The 22,873-nt window shown below is 38.6% G+C and overlaps 1 protein-coding gene across 1 annotated transcript in view; it reads right to left on the bottom strand.

Moving 5' to 3' along the window:
• Positions 1–22,873, bottom strand: part of LMO1 (LIM domain only 1) — a 123,076-nt gene that overhangs the window by 25,984 nt on the left and 74,219 nt on the right. Inside the window, exon 2 of the mRNA XM_053688937.1 lies at positions 22,550–22,675. Within this exon, the coding sequence (XP_053544912.1) occupies positions 22,550–22,675 (126 nt within the window). The remainder of the gene's footprint in view (positions 1–22,549; positions 22,676–22,873) is intronic.

Genomic DNA, 22,873 nt, shown 5'->3' with positions numbered 1-22,873 from the left:
TAGCGGCCTTCTAATTACCAAAAAGCAATGCCAAAGCCATATATGTCTGCTATTTCTGAACAAAGGTGACACCAGAGAAGCATTTATAATCATTTGTGCCATGATTGGACAAGTTGTTTGTAAATAATTTCAGTGAGAATCCTAAAGTTTGTGAAAAAGGTAATGAGTTGGCAGGGAAATATTGGCATGAAATATACCAAAATGGGCCTAGATCAATACTTTGAGTTGTCTACTAAAAAATATATATATACATGTGAAGGGTTGTTCAGGGATTCCTGACAGATATCAGTGTTCCAATGTAACGATTGCTAATTTTGAAAAAAAAAAATTGCAAAGTGCTACTTGTGTTTATTGCTCTATAATTTGCAAAAAAAGCAAAGAAGATGTAAACATTGGGTATTTCTAAACTCAGTGCAGTGTAAATAAAATTATATGCGCTATAGAATACAACCTAGCTTAACTATGTATTTCCCCTCCAGGAAAAAACAGAAAGTTAGAACAAAGAGAACAAGTATAGTTAAGCGCTAAGAGCGAAGGTTGAAGAGGAGATAAGTAATAATATAGGAAAATATATAATAGGCAAAGATGCAGTGAGTCTGGTCAAATAAAAAATGTACAATATATGTATGATTATTGGTGCACAATATGTATACAAAAATATGCTAAGAAATGAAATAAAGTGGAGGATGCTAGTAGATACAATAAAAACAATTTATTAAAATATATCAAGCGAAGTGCAAATGCAACAAATTAGACAAATGTATCTAAAAGTATAGGGACGTCTCCCTTACTCGTTACTATTAGTAACACTCTTAAAATGTAAAATTCTTAAAAAAGTAAAGAAAGGAATTATTTCCGTATTCGATTACTTGCGTTTTTAGCAAACAGTGGGGCAGTGTTGCCTGAGATGTCCAATATAGCAATGAGGTAACTGGTGGATATAAGGTTGAGTTGTTGGCTACTCAGCGTTACCAAATGCTAATGAGAGCGCCTTTTTATGGCTCTTACGTTACCGTTGTGAAGTCACTGATGTTGGTTGCGTGTAATGTTACTATAGTTACCCCTGTACAGCAAAAGATCGTGGAAGTCCTGGGGGGTATGTATAGTATTGGCGGTCAGAATTAATGGCTTTGATGTAAGGGTATGTGACCCTCAAGTAATGTGAACTGTGCGGTCGCAAATGTAGCGACTTAGGATAAGATTGGTTGCCTTGGTTACTAATGGCAGCTGGTGAGTTCGTTCGTAAAGATAACTTGGCGGTCGTGTAAAAACGACTAGTTAGACAAATAAATCTTTGCGGTCGTTTAAAAACAGCTAAAAACGACTGAGTGTCTTTGTAGTGAAGAAACTTGGCGGTCGCTAAGTAGTGACTAAGGGATCCTTCTTCTTTGCGGTCGTTTGTAACGACTTAGGTGTTCCTATGTTATTGTGACCAGGCACAAAAAACATACAATAGAACATCTTCCAGGGTGCAATATTGGGGTCCTTCTTCTTTGCGGTCGTTAGTAACGACTCAGGTGTTCCTATGTAGTTGTGAGCAGGCACAAAAACATACAATACAAGTAAAAGTCTTCAAAGGTGCAATATTTGATAAATATTGATAGATTCAAATAAGCAAAGGCTAACAGCAATTAGCACAGTGTCTCAGTCAACGCGTTTCGCCCGTGGGCTTTATCAAGACATTAAACGACCTCAAAGATTTATTTGTCTAACTAGTCGTTTTTACACGACCGCCAAGTTATCTTTACGAAAGAACTCACCAGCTGCCATTAGTAACCAAGGCAACCAATCGTATCCTAAGTCGCTACATTTGCGACCGCACAGTTCACATTACTTGAGGGTCACATACCCTTACATCAAAGCCATTAATTCTGACCGCCAATACTATACATACCCCCCAGGACTTCCACGATCTTTTGCTGTACAGGGGTAACTATAGTAACATTACACGCAACCAACATCAGTGACTTCACAACGGTAACGTAAGAGCCATAAAAAGGCGCTCTCATTAGCATTTGGTAACGCCGAGTAGCCAACAACTCGACCTTATATCCACCAGTTACCTCATTGCTATATTGGACATCTCAGGCAACACTGCCCCACTGTTTGCTAAAAACGCAAGTAATCGAATACGGAAATAATTCCTTTCTTTACTTTTTTAAGAATTTTACATTTTAAGAGTGTTACTAATAGTAACGAGTAAGGGAGACCTCCCTATACTTTTAGATACATTTGTCTAATTTGTTACATTTGCACTTCGCTTGATATATTTTAATAAATTGTTTTTATTGTATCTACTAGCATCCTCCACTTTATTTCATTTCTTAGCATATTTTTTGTATACATATTGTGCACCAATAATCATACATATATTGTACATTTTTTATTTGACCAGACTCACTGCATCTTTGCCTATTATATATTTTCCTATATTATTACTTATCTCCTCTTCAACCTTCGCTCTTAGCGCTTAACTATACTTGATCTCTTTGTTCTATTTCTAAACTCAGGACAAAATTTAGAAACTATTTAGCATGGTTGTTTTTTGGTGGTTGTAGATTTGTAACAGATTTTGGGGGTCAAAGTTAGAAAAAGTTTTTTTCAATTTTTTCATAATATTTTATATTTTTTTATAGTAAATTATATGATAGGATGAAAATAATGGTATCTTTAGAAAGTCCATTTAATGGTGAGAAAAACGATATAGAATATGTGTGGGCACAGTAAATGAGTAAGAGGAAAATTACAACTAAATACAAACACAGCAGAAATGTAAAAATAACCCTGGTCCCTATCAGTAAGAAAATTGAAAAATAGTCTAGTAACTAAGGGGTTAAAAAATAAAGATGCTCATAATTTTTATTTTTAAATATGAGCAGTACACTTTATTTTAGGGGATATTTATTTCATTAACCAGAGGTCTGACCTTTGTTTAATGAATTCTAATGCAAACTGCTACCACAAGCTCTCTGTAGCATTAACCATCCACTTGTAATGGCTGGTTATTTAACCTGTGCTCATGAATGGGCAAATGTGCACCTTCACTGTCATCTAGCCCTATGTACTTTATAATAATTGGTATCACATTTCTGGGGGGTTCCCCAATCTATACTTTACTCAGGGTCTGCCAAGCTTTCAAAGGTACATAATTTATGTGTGCATGTATTAAGGGACATCAACGGAATGAGACAGGTTTTCTAGGCATAGGGACATATTAATCAAAGTGCGAGCGGACATGATACGCTGTTGGCATTTATCATTGCACAAGCAGTTCACCAGAACTTCTTGTGCAATACCGCCCCCTGCAGATCCGCAGCCAATCAGCCTCTAGCAGGGGTTGTCAATCAACCCGATCATATTCAATCGGGTTGATTTTTGTCCGCTGCCTCAGAGCAGGTGGACAAGTTATGGAGTAGCGGTCTTGATAATTTGGCCCCATAGTCTTTATCTAATTTTTTTTTCTTTGTTATAAACATATTAACATGCTTTTTCATGCAAAAATATATTTAGCATATTTAAGGTGTGCTTTTATATGTGTTACGGATGGTTGAGTAAGAAATCCAGGTAATCCTAGGACTACCCGGGTAAAACAGACATTACCCAAGTGGCTGTGGGTAAAGCACGATGTACTGTAATTCCACCATCTAAATTATTTATTTTGCCTCCGGGGGTTCAAGGAAAGGACCCTGCAGATCCTCTGTCATCCACCCCAAGTTTACCTTGGGGTATGAGGTTTACAAGGGGGCCTTTGCCCCCCTTGAACCCCCCAGGCAGAGGCAAAGATAGTGAAGATGGGGGAATAACAGTGCATGCTATATATGTATGATGCAGTGACTCCGCACTCTGAGGGGATTTATGATCCTAGGATTATGCAATATCTGAATTTACCCATAACATATACATAATATCAACGTTTCTATGTTTCTAAATCTATAAAAATAAATTTAAGCATTTTCTATTATGCATATAAAAGAACAACTCTTATGCTAAATATGTTTTGTATGAAAACATTTTGTTGTTTTTTTTTCTTTCTAAATTTGCATCTGAAACAAATAGGAAGTGAATAACTAGTCTATAGGATATAAGCTTACTAATCGGAAAATAAGGAGACAGTTCTGTTGATGGAGTAACAATCCCCATAAACAAAATAAAAAAGCACAGGAAAACACATTAACCTCTTAAGGACATATGACAGAATTTTTCCGTCATAAAACAATTGAGCAAACTGAAAGCTGCCTTCTTAAAGGGTTAAACATTTAATTTTAAAATGATCTTTTATAGATGCAACAAAAAGATAACAATCGAATGATATATAAACAACTATTGAAGCATTTCCATGAAGATGCAGTCAGCATAGCATTACTACCACTGTATTGAAATGTTATATGTTGAATATATTTCAAAACTAGAAGGGGTTTGACATCCCCTTGTGTTAACCCTTTAGCTGCCAGAGAGGAATTTCCCATGTGTTTTAACCCACCCTGTAGACAACTGTCTGTAACCATCTACGCTAAGGTTCAGTTCCAGTTTTCTGGACCCACTAACTGCCCAGATTTTTGGAAATACCTTGAGCATTAACAAGCTCGCTAATAGCAGTCGCTAAACAGATTATATCACCAGTGATGTAGTTTAGAGAAAATTGGACCCGTTAAGAGGACAATAATTAAATAATATATAATAATAATGATATTGATAGAAGGTTAAAAGTTTTTTTCTCTCTTTTATCCGTCAGACTATGACAAGATGGACGTATATTATATCTTATTAATATATTATATTAAAATAATTTAAATAATTAAGTAAATAATACCATTTAAAGTGATGATGCTGACACTTATGTGATTTTCATTTGACTACTAATAGTCCCTCCCTGTAGCAAACACAACTCATGACAGCTATAGTTTAAGTTTGTGCTTTTAACGTTTTTCTGCAGGAAAGTTCATAAATGTAATACAACAGATATGTTTAAGTTGCTTAAATAATGTATTTGTGTTTAATAAATTAGAACATTTGTGTGTTATAACTGAATTTTATATAAGAACACTTTACTCTTTATAACTAAGCCTAATTAAAAAAACAACAACAATATTTTAATATAAACTATTATATTGTTTGGCCGAAGTAAATTTTACCCAGCACAAAACTAGGCTTTATGTGACCACTAGATGTCACCAGAGCTCTAGAATGCAGCCATCCATCAAATAGGATGATCAAGATTTATTGCAATTCTCATGTTGACAGAAAACACTATAGCAGTCCAGGGGGGTGGGGGCGGCACAATAGTTGGTACAGCCAGTGCAATGTCACCAGGACCTGCAACAGAAGGGGGCCCACCCATCACCCTCAGCACAGTGAGTTGCCAGGTGTCTGGTATTGAACCGGAGAGTCTGGTATTTTAACCGGCTGTCCAGTAAAATCTAAAGAAAACATTTCCATTTTAGTTTCAGGGACAGAAGCTGAGCTGTGTGACAGTCCCTTCCCCCTTGGCTGATAATACAGTTTCAGTCTTTCTCATCTGCCCAGCAAGTAGACTGAAGCTGCTGCTCGCAGTGTATTATGGGGCGCTCCTTAGGCATGACGCGTGGTGCGGGAAATTCAGACTTGCTTTGCATTAGGGAGAGCACTGAGCTGCTGTGATCATCAGAAGACTCAAAGACTCTGCAGCCTTTGCCATAGGGAAATTACATAAATATTCTGCTGCCACAAGACATCTTAACTGGGGGTGGGTTTATTGGTGAGAAACACAGAGTCCTATTGCATGCAACCATCCTGCATCTATGTAGTGTATTAATGTGATACATGAGCTGTAATATCTCTGTATCTCACCTCCCTATTGTGCCAGCTTGCTACCTGCCTATAGAACCTTCTAGTCTGTTACCTGAGAATAGTACCTGCTGCTCTGTTACCTGAGAATAGTACCTGCTGCTCTGTTACCTGAGAATAGTGCCTGCTGATTTATTACCTGTCTACAGTACCTGCTGCTCTGTTACCTGAGAATAGTGCCTGCTTATTTATAACCTGTCTACAGTACCTGCTCTGTTACCTGAGAATAGTGCCTGCTGATTTATTACCTGTCTACAGTACCTGCTGCTCTGTTACCTGAGAATAGTGCCTGCTTATTTATTACCTGTCTACAGTACCTGCTCTGTTACCTGAGAATAGTGCCTGCTGATTTATTATCTGTCTACAGTACCTGCTGCTCTGTTACCTGAGAATAGTGCCTGCTTATTTATTACCTGTCTACAGTACCTGCTCTGTTACCTGAGAATAGTGCCTGCTGATTTATTATCTGTCTACAGTACCTGCTGCTCTGTTACCTGAGAATAGTGCCTGCTTATTTATTACCTGTCTACAGTACCTGCTCTGTTACCTGAGAATAGTGCCTGCTGATTTATTACCTGTCTACAGTACCTGCTGCTCTGTTACCTAAGAATAGTGCCTGCTGATTTATTACCTGTCTACAGTACCTGCTGCTCTGTTACCCGAGAATAGTGTCTGCTGATTTATTACCTGTCTATAGTACCTGCTGCTCTGTTACCCGAGAATAGTGCCTGCTGATTTATTACCTGTCTACAGTTCCTGCTGCTCTATTACCTGAGAATAGTGCCTGCTGATTTATTACCTGTCTACAGTACCTGCTGCTCTGTTACCCGAGAATAGTGCCTGCTGATTTATTACCTGTCTACAGTACCTGCTGCTCTGTTACCTGAGAATAGTGCCTGCTGATTTATTACCTGTCTATAGTACCTGCTGCTCTGTTACCCGAGAATAGTGCCTGCTGATTTATTACCTGTCTACAGTACCTGCTGCTCTATTACCTGAGAATAGTGCCTGCTGAAAAATTACCTGTCTACAGTACCTGCTGCTCTGTTACCCGAGAACAGTACCTGCTGATTTATTACCTGTCTACGGTTCCTGCTGCTCTGTTACCTGAGAATAGTGCCTGCTGATTTACTACCTGTCTACAGTACCTGCTGCTCTGTTACCTGAGAATAGTGCATACTGATTTATTACCTGTCTACAGTACCTGCTGCTCTGTTACCTGAAAATAGTGCCTGCTGATTTATTACCTGTCTACAGTACCTGCTGATTTATTACCTGTCTACAGCAACTGCTGCTCTGTTACCCGAGAATAGTGCCTGCTAATTTATTACCTGTCTACAGCAACTGCTGCTCTGTTACCCGAGAATAGTGCCTGCTGATTTATTACCTGTCTACAGTACCTGATGCTCTGTTACCTGAGAATAGTGCCTGCTGTTTTATTACCTGTCTACAGTACCTGCTGCTCTGTTACCTGAGAATAGTGCCTGCTGCTCTGTTACCTGTCTACAGTACCTGCTGCTCTGTTACCGGATAATAGTGCCTGCTGCTCTGTTACCTGAGAATAGTACCTACTGCTCTGTTACCTGAGAATAGTGCCTGCTGCTTTGTTACCTGAGAAAAGTACCTACTGCTCTGTTACCTGAGAATAGTGCCTGCTGCTCTGTTACCTGTCTACAGTACCTGCTGCTCTGTTACCGGAAAATAGTGCCTGCTGCTCTGTTACCTGAGAATAGTGCCTGCTGCTCTGTTACCCGAGAATAGTACCTGCTGCTCTGTTACCTGAGAATAGTGCCTGCTGATTTATTACCTGTCTACAGTACCTGCTGCTCTGTTACCCGAGAATAGTGCCTGCTGATTTATTACCTGTCTATAGTACCTGCTGCTCTGTTACCCGAGAATAGTGCCTGCTGATTTATTACCTGTCTACAGTACCTGCTGCTCTATTACCTGAGAATAGTGCCTGCTGATTTATTACCTGTCTACAGTACATGCTGCTCTGTTATCTGAGAATAGTGCCTGCTGATTTATTACCTGTCTATAGTACCTGCTGCTCTGTTACCCGAGAATAGTGCCTGCTGATTTATTACCTGTCTACAGTACCTGCTGCTCTATTACCTGAGAATAGTGCCTGCTGATTTATTACCTGTCTACAGTACCTGCTGCTCTGTTACCCGAGAATAGTGCCTGCTGATTTATTACCTGTCTACAGTACCTGCTGCTCTGTTACCTGAGAATAGTGCCTGCTGATTTATTACCTGTCTACAGTACCTGCTGCTCTGTTACCTGAAAATAGTGCCTGCTGATTTATTACCTGTCTACAGTACCTGCTGATTTATTACCTGTCTACAGCAACTGCTGCTCTGTTACCCGAGAATAGTGCCTGCTAATATATTACCTGTCTATAGCAACTGCTGTGTTATCCGAGAATAGTGCCTGCTGATTTATTACCTGTCTACAGTACCTGATGCTCTGTTACCTGAGAATAGTGCCTGCTGATTATTACCTGTCTACAGTACCTGCTGCTCTGTTACCTGAGAATAGTGCCTGCTGCTCTGTTACCTGAGAATAGTGCATGCTGCTCTGTTACCTGTCTACAGTACCTGCTGCTCTGTTACCGGAAAATAGTGCCTGCTGCTCTGTTACCTGAGAATAGTGCCTGCTGCTCTGTTACCTGAGAATAGTACCTACTGCTCTGTTACCTGAGAATAGTGCCTGCTGCTCTGTTACCTGAGAATAGTACCTGCTGATCTGTTACCTGAGAATAGTGCCTGCTGCTCTGTTACCAGAGAATAGTGCCTGCTGCTCTGTTACCTGTCTACAGTACCTGCTGCTCTGTTACCTGAGAATAGTGCCTGCTGCTCTGTTACCTGAGAATAGTACCTGCTGCTCTGTTACCTGAGAATAGTGCCTGCTGCTCTGTTACCTGAGAATAGTACCTGCTGCTCTGTTACCTGAGAATAGTGCCTGCTCATTAATTACCTGTCTACAGTACCTGCTGCTCTGTTACCGGAAAATAGTGCCTGCTGCTCTGTTACCTGAGAATAGTACCTGCTGCTCTGTTACCTGAGAATAGTGCCTGCTCATTAATTACCTGTCTACAGTAACTGCTGCTCTGTTACCCGAGAATAGTGCCTGCTGATTTATTACCTGTCTACAGTACCTGCTGCTCTGTTACCTAAGAATAGTGCCTGCTGATTTATTACCTGTCTACAGTACCTGCTGCTCTGTTACCTGAGAATAGTGCCTGCTGATTTATTACCTGTCTACAGTACCTGCTGCTCTGTTACCCGAGAATAGTGCCTGCTGATTTATTACCTGTCTACAGTACCTGCTGCTCTGTTACCCGAGAATAGTGCCTGCTGATTTATTACCTGTCTACAGTACCTGCTGCTCTGTTACCTGAGAATAGTGCCTGCTGCTCTGTTATCTGTCTACAGTACATGCTGCTCTGTTACCTGAGAATAGTGCCTGCTGCTCTGTTATCTGTCTACAGTACCTGCTGCTCTGTTACCTGAGAATAGTGCCTGTTGATTTATTACCTGTCTACAGTACCTGATGCTCTGTTACCTGAGAATAGTGCCTGCTGATTTATTACCTGTCTACAGTACCTGATGCTCTGTTACCTGAGAATAGTGCCTGCCGAATTATTACCTGTCTACAGTACCTGCTGCTCTATTACCTGAGAATAGTGCCTGCTGATTTATTACCTGTCTACAGTACCTGCTGCTCTGTTACCTGAGAATAGTGCCTGCTGATTTATTACCTGTCTACAGTACCTGCTGCTCTGTTACCTGAGAATAGTGCCTGCTGATTTATTACCTGTCTACAGTACCTGCTGCTCTGTTACCCGAGAATAGTGCCTGCTGCTCTGTTACCTGTCTACAGTACCTGCTGCTCTGTTACCTGAGAATAGTGCCTGCTGATTTATTACCTATCTACAGTACTTGCTGCTCTGTTACCCGAGAATAGTGCCTGCTGATTTATTAACTGTCTACAGTACCTGCTTCTCTGTTACCTGAGAATAGTGCCTGCTGCTTTGTTACCTGTCTACAGTGCAGGAAAGGTTTTGGAAATTTTGGAGTGTAGGCGCAAGTGAATGCTTTTACCCTTGTCTTAATTATTAAGTACCCTTATCTGAGGGAAATGTATAAAAGATTTGACACTGGCTTTAATAAAAAAGATATATTTATTTGAAAAATAAGATATATTTATTTGGAAAATAATAATAGGACTTTATGACAGGTGGTTTACAGATACTGATTAAATCTAGACAGGTATGTTTTGTAACCAATATGTGAAGTCTAGGACCAGTGTTACAAGATTGAAGGTATAGGTGTATAGTAACGATATGTTTAGTAACGATATGTTTGTGTGAAATACGATGAAACAATTTGTGTATTTGAAAATGTTTTAAGTATAGGACTCGTTTGAGTGTTGTACCTAGTACATTGAAAACCTAGTACACAATCTAAAAAAGTCGGATATACAGTGGAAGGGATCTTTATGCTTGTAGAGTTTTTACTGTTCTTAAGGTTTCTAGTGTTACTACATATATAGAAGATTATTCTTGGTCTAGATGCTTGTTCCTGGTATCAACAAATATTAGCTTTCACACAAATAACTGTCATATGAAAAAAAAAATGTTTGAACATTTGTTGCTAAAAATCCTACAAATATTCATAAAACATATATTGCTAAAATTGTATATTTACGATAAAAACTTGTATTGCTACAATTTTGAACTTGCTAATAGTCGGCCGACTAGTGTATGACAATTTAATTTGCACAGAAATTTTGTATGCGATGGTATCCCAGTTTGAATAGTAAAAAAACACCGGTGGATTTAGGGCTGTGAAAAATGTCAAAATGACATGTTGTTTAAAAATCGTTTTCTTAAAAACTTTTTTGGATAGTTTGTATCAGTTTATATTATACACTCATTTTTGCACAAGGGTCCTTGAGTGTTTAACACTGTCAGTGTGTCAAGGTAAGATCTATATCTTGGTCCCTTATTTACCAAAACTCTACGGTCTAAGGAAGTATTGGAGTAAGGAGCATTAGGACTTACTGTACTCCTAGCCGATTCTGGAGCCCGGTTCGAGTTGTTGCGCTCTGTATGTTTTTCTCTGAAGGATGTCGGGTCCCCGCTGGCTGTGTGCAGCTCAGTGTCCCTCTGATGTGGGTAATCTTTGTAGCGGTCTGTTAATCCAATAGGAAATGCTGGAGTTGAAACATTTGAAAGTGTTTTTTTGAAGGCTTTGATCCGTCTTTTCACCGCTTGTCCAACGAGCGGGGGGTGTAAAAAAACTGGGCTTATAACAGGTATTGTTTATAGCCTCAGTGGGTAAATTCTTTTCTTTGTAGGTTACACAGTATTTCGCTACGCGTTTCGGCCGTTACACTGGCCTTTTTCAAGCTGTAATACTGTGTGTTAGTTTGGCGGTCTTTTTATTTAAAAAAATCTCTTCCAATTAGATACTTAGCATTCAATCATTCAATTCATTTTTCAGTGGAGGGGCATGCAGCTGTTGCATATTGTCTTTGCAGTTACATTTTGTGTACCACCCATAGATACAACAATATTCATTCATAATCATAATGATCTAGAAAGGGAGGAACTTTTTGCGTGCAGATATAATAATAAATAATGCGTGTTAAAAATGTTTGCAATGTCATTTCTGGTTTTCACATGTTTCTCACATTATTAGTTGTGAATTATTAGTTGCTTGCAAAATGTTTTTAAGCTACTCTGATGTGAGGAGGTATAAACAAGATTTCTGAAGCTATAAACAAAAACATACTTGATAAAGCCAGAGGAAAAATACTTTGCCGTTTGTTGAAGATCATTTGAAGTAATGTGTTTATATATGGTACATTTACAATTTTATTAAAAAACGTTTTTTAACCCTCTTAATCCTTTGTTGAGGAGACCTATGATTATGTGAAAAGGTATTGTTATGTTTCGTATAGAGGTTGTATGGTGTTTGTATATTTTTAAACATATTTTATCAATCGTAATCCTTTGTTGAAGGAATTAGAGATCTATGATTGTATAAAAAAAAGTTTATATAGTCACAGTTACGGTTGAAAAATATTCTTTCAGATATAATACGATCAAAAAATATATGTTTTTCCAATCTTAGTCGTTTGTTGAAGAATTAGAGATTTTTTGCTATCTGTAAAAAAAATTTGTCAAAATTTTTTCTCAAATTATTTGTTTCTACATTTTGACATTTAGATCATTATGATTATGAATGAATATTGTTGTATCTATGGGTGGTACACAAAATGTAACTGCAAAGACAATATGCAACAGCTGCATGCCCCTCCACTGAAAAATGAATTGAATGATTGAATGCTAAGTATCTAATTGAAGAGATTTTTTTAAATAAAAAGACCGCCAAACTAACACACAGTATTACAGCTTGAAAAAGGTCAGTGTAACGGCCGAAACGCGTAGCGAAATACTGTGTAACCTACAAAGAAAAGAATTTACCCACTGAGGCTATAAACAATACCTGTTATAAGCCCAGTTTTTTTACACCCCCCGCTCGTTGGACAAGCGGTGAAAAGACGGATCAAAGCCTTCAAAAAAACACTTTCAAATGTTTCAACTCCAGCATTTCCTATTGGATTAACAGACCGCTACAAAGATTACCCACATCAGAGGGACACTGAGCTGCACACAGCCAGCGGCGACCCGACATCCTTCAGAGAAAAACATACAGAGCGCAACAACTCGAACCGGGCTCCAGAATCGGCTAGGAGTACAGTAAGTCCTAATGCTCCTTACTCCAATACTTCCTTAGACCGTAGAGTTTTGGTAAATAAGGGACCAAGATATAGATCTTACCTTGACACACTGACAGTGTTAAACACTCAAGGACCCTTGTGCAAAAATGAGTGTATAATATAAACTGATACAAACTATCCAAAAAAGTTTTTAAGAAAACGATTTTTAAACAACATGTCATTTTGACATTTTTCACAGCCCTAAATCCACCGGTGGTTTTTTACTATTCAAACTGGGATACCATCGCATACAAAATTTCTGTGCAAATTAAATTGTCATACACTAGTCGGCCGACTATTAGCAAGTTAAAAAAAGTAGCAATACAAGTTTTTATCGTAAATATACAATTTTAGCAATATATGTTTTATGAATATTTGTAGGATTTTTAGCAACAAATGTTCAAACATTTTTTTTTCATATGACAGTTATTTGTGTGAAAGCTAATATTTGTTGATACCAGGAACAAGCATCTAGACCAAGAATAATCTTCTATATATGTAGTAACACTAGAAACCTTAAGAACAGTAAAAACTCTACAAGCATAAAGATCCCTTCCACTGTATATCCGACTTTTTTAGATTGTGTACTAGGTTTTCAATGTACTAGGTACAACACTCAAACGAGTCCTATACTTAAAACATTTTCAAATACACAAATTGTTTCATCGTATTTCACACAAACATATCGTTACTAAACATATCGTTACTATACACCTATACCTTCAATCTTGTAACACTGGTCCTAGACTTCACATATTGGTTACAAAACATACCTGTCTAGATTTAATCAGTATCTGTAAACCACCTGTCATAAAGTCCTATTATTATTTTCCAAATAAATATATCTTATTTTTCAAATAAATATATCTTTTTTATTAAAGCCAGTGTCAAATCTTTTATACATTTCCCTCAGATAAGGGTACTTAATAATTAAGACAAGGGTAAAAGCATTCACTTGCGCCTACACTCCAAAATTTCCAAAACCTTTCCTGCACACCTAAGTAAGATATTTTTGGGGAAAATATCCTAGGAGTAAAAGGCTTACCCCATTAGGCAGCGCAAAAAAGTTTTATATTTCACTCACCTAGACTACCTGTCTACAGTACCTGCTGCTCTGTTACCGGATAATAGTACCTGATGATTTATTACCTGTCTACAGTACCTGCTGGTCTATTACCTGAGAATAGTGCCTGCTGATTTATTACCTGTCTACAGTACCTGCTGGTCTATTACTGAGAATAGTGCCTACTGATTTATTACATGTCTACAGTACCTGCTGCTCTGTTACCTGAGAATAGTGCCTGCTGATTTATTACCTGTCTACAGTACCTGCTGGTCTATTACTGAGAATAGTGCCTACTGATTTATTACCTGTCTACAGTACCTGCTGCTCTGTTACCCGAGAATAGTGCCTGCTGATTTATTACCTGTCTACAGTACCTACTGCTCTGTTACCTGAGAATAGTGCCTGCTGATTTATTACCTGTCTACAGTACCTGCTGCTCTGTTACCTGAGAATATTGCCTGCTGATTTATTACTTGTCTACAGTACCTGCTGCTCTGTTACCTGAGAATAGTGCCTGCTGATTTATTACCTGTCTATAGTACCTGCTGCTCTGTTACCCGACAATAGTGCCTGCTGATATATTACCTGTCTACAGTACCTGCTGCTCTATTACATGAGAATAGTGCCTGCTGATTTATTACCTGTCTACAGTACCTGCTGCTCTGTTACCCGAGAATAGTGCCTGCTGATTTATTACCTGTCTACAGTACCTGCTGCTCTGTTACCTGAGAATAGTGCCTGCTGATTTACTACCTGTCTACAGTACCTGCTGCTTTGTTACCTGAGAATAGTGCCTGCTGATTTATTACCTGTCTACAGTACCTGCTGCTCTGTTACCTGAGACTAGTGCCTGCTGATTTATTACCTGTCTACAGTACCTGCTGGTCTATTACCTGAGAATAGTGCCTGCTGATTTATTACCTGTCTACAGTACCTGCTGGTCTATTACTGAGAATAGTGCCTACTGATTTATTACATGTCTACAGTACCTGCTGCTCTGTTACCTGAGAATAGTGCCTGCTGATTTATTACCTGTCTACAGTACCTGCTGGTCTATTACTGAGAATAGTGCCTACTGATTTATTACCTGTCTACAGTACCTGCTGCTCTGTTACCCGAGAATAGTGCCTGCTGATTTATTACCTGTCTACAGTACCTACTGCTCTGTTACCTGAGAATAGTGCCTGCTGATTTATTACCTGTCTACAGTACCTGCTGCTCTGTTACCTGAGAATATTGCCTGCTGATTTATTACTTGTCTACAGTACCTGCTGCTCTGTTACCTGAGAATAGTGCCTGCTGATTTATTACCTGTCTATAGTACCTGCTGCTCTGTTACCCGACAATAGTGCCTGCTGATATATTACCTGTCTACAGTACCTGCTGCTCTATTACATGAGAATAGTGCCTGCTGATTTATTACCTGTCTACAGTACCTGCTGCTCTGTTACCCGAGAATAGTGCCTGCTGATTTATTACCTGTCTACAGTACCTGCTGCTCTGTTACCTGAGAATAGTGCCTGCTGATTTACTACCTGTCTACAGTACCTGCTGCTTTGTTACCTGAGAATAGTGCCTGCTGATTTATTACCTGTCTACAGTACCTGCTGCTCTGTTACCTGAGACTAGTGCCTGCTGATTTATTACCTGTCTACAGTACCTGCTGATTTATTAGCTGTCTACAACAACTGCTGCTCTGTTACCCGAGAATAGTGCCTGCTGATTTATTACCTGTCTACAGCAACTGCTGCTCTGTTACCCGAGAATAGTGCCTGCTGATTTATTACCTGTCTACAGTACCTGATGCTCTGTTACCTGAGAATAGTGCCTGCTGATTTATTACCTGTCTACAGTACCTGCTGTTCTGTTACCTTAGAATAGAGCCTGCTGCTCTGTTACCTGAGAATAGTGCCTGCTGCTCTGTTACCTGTCTACAGTACCTGCTGCTCTGTTACCGGAAAATAGTGCCTGCTGCTCTGTTACCTGAGAATAGTACCTGCTGCTCTGTTACCTGAGAATAGTGCCTGCTGCTCTGTTACCTGAGAATAGTACCTGCTGATCTGTTACCTGAGAATAGTGCCTGCTGCTCTGTTACCTGAGAATAGTACCTGCTGATCTGTTACCTGAGAATAGTGCCTGCTGCTCTGTTACCTGAGAATAGTGCCTGCTGCTCTGTTACCTGTCTACAGTACCTGCTGCTCTGTTACCTGAGAATAGTGCCTGCTGCTCTGTTACCTGAGAATAGTGCCTGCTGCTCTGTTACCTGAGAATAGTACCTGCTGCTCTGTTACCTGAGAATGGTACTTGCTGATCTGTTACCTGAGAATAGTGCCTGCTGCTCTGTTAGCTGTCTATATTACCTGCTGCTCTGTTACCCGAGAATAGTGCCTGCTGGTCTATTACCTTCCTATAGTACCTTTTGTTCTATTTCACTGCCAATGCTGTCTTCTATACATACATACTGTATATACATATTCCCAGCTGCCAATACTACATTCTGTTCTGTAACTTATCAATTTTACCTACTGTTACCTACCAATAGTATCTGCTATTCTGTTACCTGCCAAAATGACCTGCTGGTTTGTTCCTAGCCAAAAGGACTTGCCTGTCTGTTACCTGCCTGAAGTACCTTATAGTCTGTTACCTGCCAAAAGGACATGCTGTTCTGTTACCTGCCAAAAAGACCTGCTGGTCTGTTACATGCCAAAATGAACTGCTGGTCTGTTACCTGACAAAATGACCTGCTGGTCTGTTACCTGCCAAAATGAACTGCTGGTGTGTTACATGCCAAAAGGAACTGTTGGTCTGTTACATGCCAAAAGCAACTGCTGGTCTGTTACATGCCAAAAGGAACTGTTGGTTTGTTACATGCCAAAAGGAACTGCTGGTCTGTTACATGCCAAAATGAACTGCTGTTCTGTTACCTGACAAAATGACCTGCTGGTCTTTTACATGCCAAAAGGAAATGTTGGTCTGTTACATGCCAAAAGGAACTGCTGGTCTGTTTCATGCCAAAAGTACATTACCTGCCAAAAGGACCTCCTGGCCTGTTACATGCCAAAAGGAACTGCTGGTCTGTTACATGCCAAAAGGAACTGCTGGTCTGTTACATGCCAAAAGGAACTGCTGGTATGTTACATGCCAAAAGGAACTGCTGGTCTCTTACATGCCAAAAGGAACTGCTGGTCTGTTACATGCCAAAAGGACCTGCTGTTTTGTTACCTGCCAAAAGGATCTGCTGGTCTGTTACATGCCAAAAGGAACTGCTGGCCTGCTACCTGCCAAAAGGAACTGCTGGTCTGTTACATGCCAAAAGGAACTGCTGGCCTGCTACCTGCCAAAGGACCTGCTGGACTGCTACCTGCCAAAAGGACCTGCTGGCCTGCTACCTGCCAAAAGGACCTGCTGGTCTGTTACATGCCAAAATGAACTGCTGGTCTGAAATATGCCAAAATGACCTGCTGGTCTGTTTCTAACCAAAAGGACTTGCCTGTCTGTTACCTGCCTGAAGTACCTTATAGTCTGTTACCTGCCAAAAAGACCTGCTGTTCTGTTACATGCCAAAAGGAACTGCTGGCCTGCTACCTGCCAAAAGGACCTGCTGGCCTGCTACCTGCCAAAAGGACCTGCTGGCCTGCTACCTGCCAAAAGGACCTGCTGGTCTGTTACATGCCAAAATGAACTGCTGGTCTGAAATATGCCAAAATGACCTGCTAGTTTGTTTCTAGTCAAAAGGACTTGCCTGTCTGTTACCTGCCTGAAGTACCTTATAGTCTGTTACCTGCCAAAAGGACCTGCTGTTCTGTTACATGCCAAAAGGAACCGCTGGCCTGCTACCTGCCAAAAGGACCTACTGGTCTGTTACCTGCCGAAAGGACCTGCTGGTTTGAAACATGCCAAAATGACCTGCTGGTTTGTCCCTAGCCAAAAGGATTTTCCAGTATGTTACCTGCCTGAAGTACCTTATAGTTACCTGCCAAAAGGACCTGCTGGTCTGAAACCTGCCAAAAGGACCTGCTTTTTTGTTCCTAGCCTAAAGTACCTGCTGGTTTGTTCCTAGCCAAAAGTACCTGCTGGTTTGTTCCTAGCCAAAAGTACCTGCTAGTTTGTTCCTAGCCAAAAGTACCTGCTGGTTTGTTCCTAGCCAAAAGTACCTGCTGGTTTGTTCCTAGCCAAAAGTACCTGCTGGTTTGTTCCTAGCCAAAAGTACCTGCAAATTTGTTCTTAGCCAAAAGTACCTGCTGGTTTGTTCCTAGCCAAAAGTACCTGCTGGTTTGTTCTTAGCCAAAAGGACGTGCTTGTTTGTTCTTAGCAAAAAGGACGTGCTGGTTTGTTCCCAGCAAAAAGTATCTGCAGGTTTGTTCCTAGCCAAAAGTACCTGCTGGCCTGTTACCTGCCAAAGGTTAAAACTTATTGGCAGACACATGAATCAATTAACTGATAATGGCATTGCTGTATTGCTATTGAAAAGAGTAAAACTGTAAACTTAAAGTCTTTACTACTTTTAGAGTAGCAATTTTAAAATTAACAAATCAAATACATTTGTTTCAAACTTGAATACACATCTAGTTTCTATCATACCATTTCCCTCCCATAAGCCCACCAGCATGTGAAAAAAGGTCTCTTATTTAAAAACTTTTCATTGTATTTAATTATTTTTTTATGTGTTAGTGGCCCAATAAATGAAATTGCTGTTCAGGTTCATAAGTTTATTTTCTGATATAGGAGTTGATCCCAATCCTTTAGATTACAAAATAATTATCACATGATTTATGGTTAATGGTGGTTTTCTGTTGAAAACAATTAGATATCTTTTTCTAAAGGTTTGTTACCTTTGGCAGCCTGGAAGACTTGCAGCTCACTGCATTACTGTCCTATTTGACAAATAAGTGTGTCAATGTCATTTGAAGTATTTTTAATTCAGCAAGTCAAGTGCAGATATTTGAAATCATCACTGTAGCAGCTTTGTTGTGATTTATAGGGTTAGGCTAAAATAATTCTCTTTTTAGTATTAAAGGATTAATATAAACTGAACATGCTCACAAAACTTCCTAAGTACTTAGCAGCTTTACAGTTTAGAGAGAGAGGCTTGCTAAAAACCAGCATTTACTGGGATTTTTATTCATTTGTACTTTTTTGTAGGTTGCAGATAGTGACCACTCCATTATTCTATTAGAATTTTCTTGAAAGTGCTGGAGAAACTTTGGGTTCTTTTTGCAAGAAAATAAGAACTAAAAATAATCATATCAATTGCTTTTTTTTAACAGACCTTCACAAATGAGAGCAAAACCCTTTTTGTCCCACACCCAGACACTGAGAGGTAGATTTAATAAGCAGCGGGTGCAGCAATCTACCACCATAGTTTCCGGCTGATTCAGATAGAGCATGCCATTTTAAGCAACTTTCTAATTTACTCCTTTTATCAATTTTTCTACATTCTCTTGCTATCTTTATTTGAAAATTATGAATGTAAATCTTAGCAGCCAGCCCATTTTAGGTTCACCACCATGGATACCGCTTGCTTATTGGAGGCTAACATTTACCCACCAATAAGCAAGCATAACACAGGTTCTCAACCAAAAATGGGCCGGCTCCTATGCATTATAGTCCTGCTTTTTAAATAAAGATAGCAAAAGAATGAAGAAAAAATGATAATAGAAGTAAATTTGAAAGTTGTTTACAATTTCTGCTCAATCTGAATCATGAAAGAAAAATTTTGAGTTTAGTTTCTCTTTAAGTTAAAGGGACATAAGACTCATATGCTAAATCACTTGAAACTGATGCAGTATAACTGTAAAAAGCTGACAGGAAAATATCACCTGAGCATCTTTATGTAAAAAAGGAAGATATTTTACCTCACAATTTCCTCAGCTCAGCAGAGTAAGTTCTGTGTAAAAAGTTATACTCAGCTGCTCCCAGCTGCAGGTAAACAAATTTAAAAAAATGAATAAATGAACAGCAGCCAATCAGCATCAGCAGTGCTGAGGTCAAGAACTCTTACTGTGATCTCATGAGATTTGACTTAACTCTCATGAGATTTCATAGTAAGCTTCCTTTACCTGATTGGTGAAATAATATGAGAGTGCACGATGCTAGTCCCTTCAGATGTCCCAGGACAAACACACTAAAATGCTGCTTAGAAATCCTTTACAATGGGAGGTGGCTACTGAGGAACTTTTGAGGTAAAATATCTTTCTTTTTTACATAGAGATGTTCAGGTGATATTTTCTAATCAGCTTTTTACAGCTATGCTGCATCACTTTCAAGTGTTTAAACATTTGGGTATTATGGCCCTTTAAGAAGCAGCTGCTCCTTAACTCGTCAGCCACCTCTGAGGTTGCGGACAGCAATCAGCCCAATCAGATATGTTTGGGATGATTGACAGCCCCTGCAGGTGGCCAGAATGTGCAGGGGGTGGCATTGCACAAGCATTTCACCAGAAATGCTTGTGCAATGTTAAATGCTCACAGCGTATGCTGCCTGCATTTAGCGATGTCGTGCGGACATGATTCGCTACAGTGAATCATGTTCACCCACCATTTAATAAATCGGCTCCTAAATATGATCTTATTTACCCTTTATTTTTAAAATCCTGCAAATTGCCAAAACCATCTATTTGATCTGCAGCATTTTATTTCTTTAAGGGTGTATTAATCATATCTTATTTGCTGTAACCAATAAGAGATAAACTAACAAGCAATCGCTGCATAGAATGTTGCAAGATTAAAGGACGATTAAATTTGACATTTTAACAGCACATAAAATGGTTCATTGTTGCAAGTGAAACATTATTGCAATATACATTCTTTTTTATTTTGCAACCTTTTGCTGTAAAATACATTTAAAATTTTTACTTGTTTCACTTTCTCCCAGGGAGGCTTGGGTTAATACTTTTAGGCAATTTATGTAAATTTTTGTTTACTTTTCCCTCACTCCCTAAGATTCTGTGGTGTCACATGCTTTTAAAAGGTTGATTATCAGTTTTGCATCACCAATCATGATAGTAAAATCATTCTATGCAATAGTAACTAAGTTGAAACTAAACCTCCTTAAAGGAACATTAAACACTAAATACATGCTAGATAGAATGATGCATTCAAAGAAAAGATTAGTCCATGACTAACATGTAGATGTATTTTTTAAAGTTTCATTAGTTGTTTAAAAAGTGACAAAATAAGTGTAAAGTTTTAGTGTCTATAAAACACTGGGAGCTGCCATGTTGTAACTTGTGTTACCTTCTCTGCTGTGGCCAATTAGGGACAGTTATAAATAGGTCACTAGAGTGTGCAGCCAATGGCTGTGCTGGATTTAACAGTGTTTTGCACTTCCATTTCTAACAGGAACTGAAAAGCTCACAATTTTAGAATGGAATTACAGGAAAAGAGAACAAAATAAAGAATGAAAGTATATTGCAGAGTTGTTTTATATATACAATTTATAATTTTATATTACCATCTCAAAGTGTTTAATGTCCCTTTAAGGGAATACAAGAGGGAAGACTACCCAAGGCTGCCAGAGTTTGTGCTATATCTGAATATTATTTCGTAATTGGTTAGCACAGATTATTTTGTTCTGAGTGACAGGGAAATCAATTAACAAAAACAATATACTTTTTTGACAAAAAAACCCAGCAGTTTTCATTGCAGAATTATTCTTAAATATGAATGTTAATATGCATGTGGTTTACAATTTGTGTTTATTGTTCCTTTAAAGTTCCATTTCAGATTTTATTTACAGGAAAAATGAACACAATAAATAATGAAATGGCATAACAAAGATTGCTTTATTGCTATATATATATATATATATATATATATTCAGTATATATATATATATATATATATATATATATATATATAGAGAGAGAGAGAGAGAGAGAGAGAGAGAGAGAGAGAGAGAGAGAGAGAGAGAGAGAGAGAGAGAGAGAGAGAGAGAGAGAGAGAGAGAGAGAGAGAGAGAGAGAGAGAGAGAGAGAAAGAGAGAGAGAGAGAGAGAGAGAGAGAGAGAGAGAGAGAGAGAGAGAGAGAGAGAGAGTAATATATACCTTCCCAGTCAAACACTTTGCCATATACCCATATACCACATCACCTTAAAACACTTTTTTCTACATTTATTTTATTAATAAATATAATATAATGTGTAAATTACGATTGAAACATCACATTTTTTCATAAAACATGAAGAGTGCCTTCTTTTATAAATTTGCTATTGATACTTTGAAGTGTACCCCGGACACGTGTCACATATTGGAGACGGGAGTGCTGGCCGCAGCTTTTGCATTATTCACAGCTACAAACACATGACATGACCTACCTAGAATCATTAAAGGGACATGAAAACCAAAACATGTTCTTTCATGATTTAGACAGAACGTGCAATTTTGAACAATTTACTTCTAATATCAAATTGGATTTGTTCTCTATGTATCCTTTTTTTTTTAAATAATGCCTAGGTAGGCTCAGGGCAGCATTGCACTACTGTAAGCTAGCTGCTGATTGGTGGTTGAACATATACACATCTTGTCATTGATTCACCTTACCTAGCCATGCTATTTAACAAAGGATACCAAGAGAACAAATCCAATTTTAAAATAGAAGTAAATTGCCTGTTCTAACTAAGTAATGAAGATTTTGTTTTTGGATTTAATGACCATTTTTACTCAGTGGCCATTAAAAAAAAAAAAAAAAAAAAACATTTTCTGTTTTCAAATTGAATATAAATATGCTACAAACAAGTCCTGCAAGACTAATGGATTGGAAAAGACGGAGGTGTGAGCGTCACTGTCTCAGCGAGCTAATAAGCTGTGATTCTCCTTCCTGCAACAATTGTTAGTTTGTATTATCTGTTAGCGACCCACTCCGTTCTCACCTCTGGTTGCAGAGCTGGCAGGCGAAACAGTCCAAATGGTAAACATTATCTCTGGCTCGCATCACCATCTCAAATGCAGGGATCAGTTTACTGCAAGCTGCACAATTCCCAGTGGTTCCGAAGAGCCTGCCAAAAAGAAATATTCATAAGGAATCATTTTAATTAAAAAGTGGATGAACTAATTATGTGTAATTAGCCAAATTAAACATTGAACTCAAAGCAAAGTTTTAGACTTGGTTTTAAAGAATACAATAGTGACAGTTTTAATAGATATATTTATAGCTGTTTTTAGCATTATGCAAATAAAGAGTTAAAGGGACATTA

The sequence above is a fragment of the Bombina bombina genome, chromosome 7, assembly GCF_027579735.1.
Source record: "Bombina bombina isolate aBomBom1 chromosome 7, aBomBom1.pri, whole genome shotgun sequence".
In the NCBI taxonomy this organism is placed as follows: domain Eukaryota; kingdom Metazoa; phylum Chordata; class Amphibia; order Anura; family Bombinatoridae; genus Bombina; species Bombina bombina.
The sequence above is the reverse complement of the archived record's forward strand: the minus strand, read 5'-3'. Positions and strand labels throughout refer to the sequence as shown.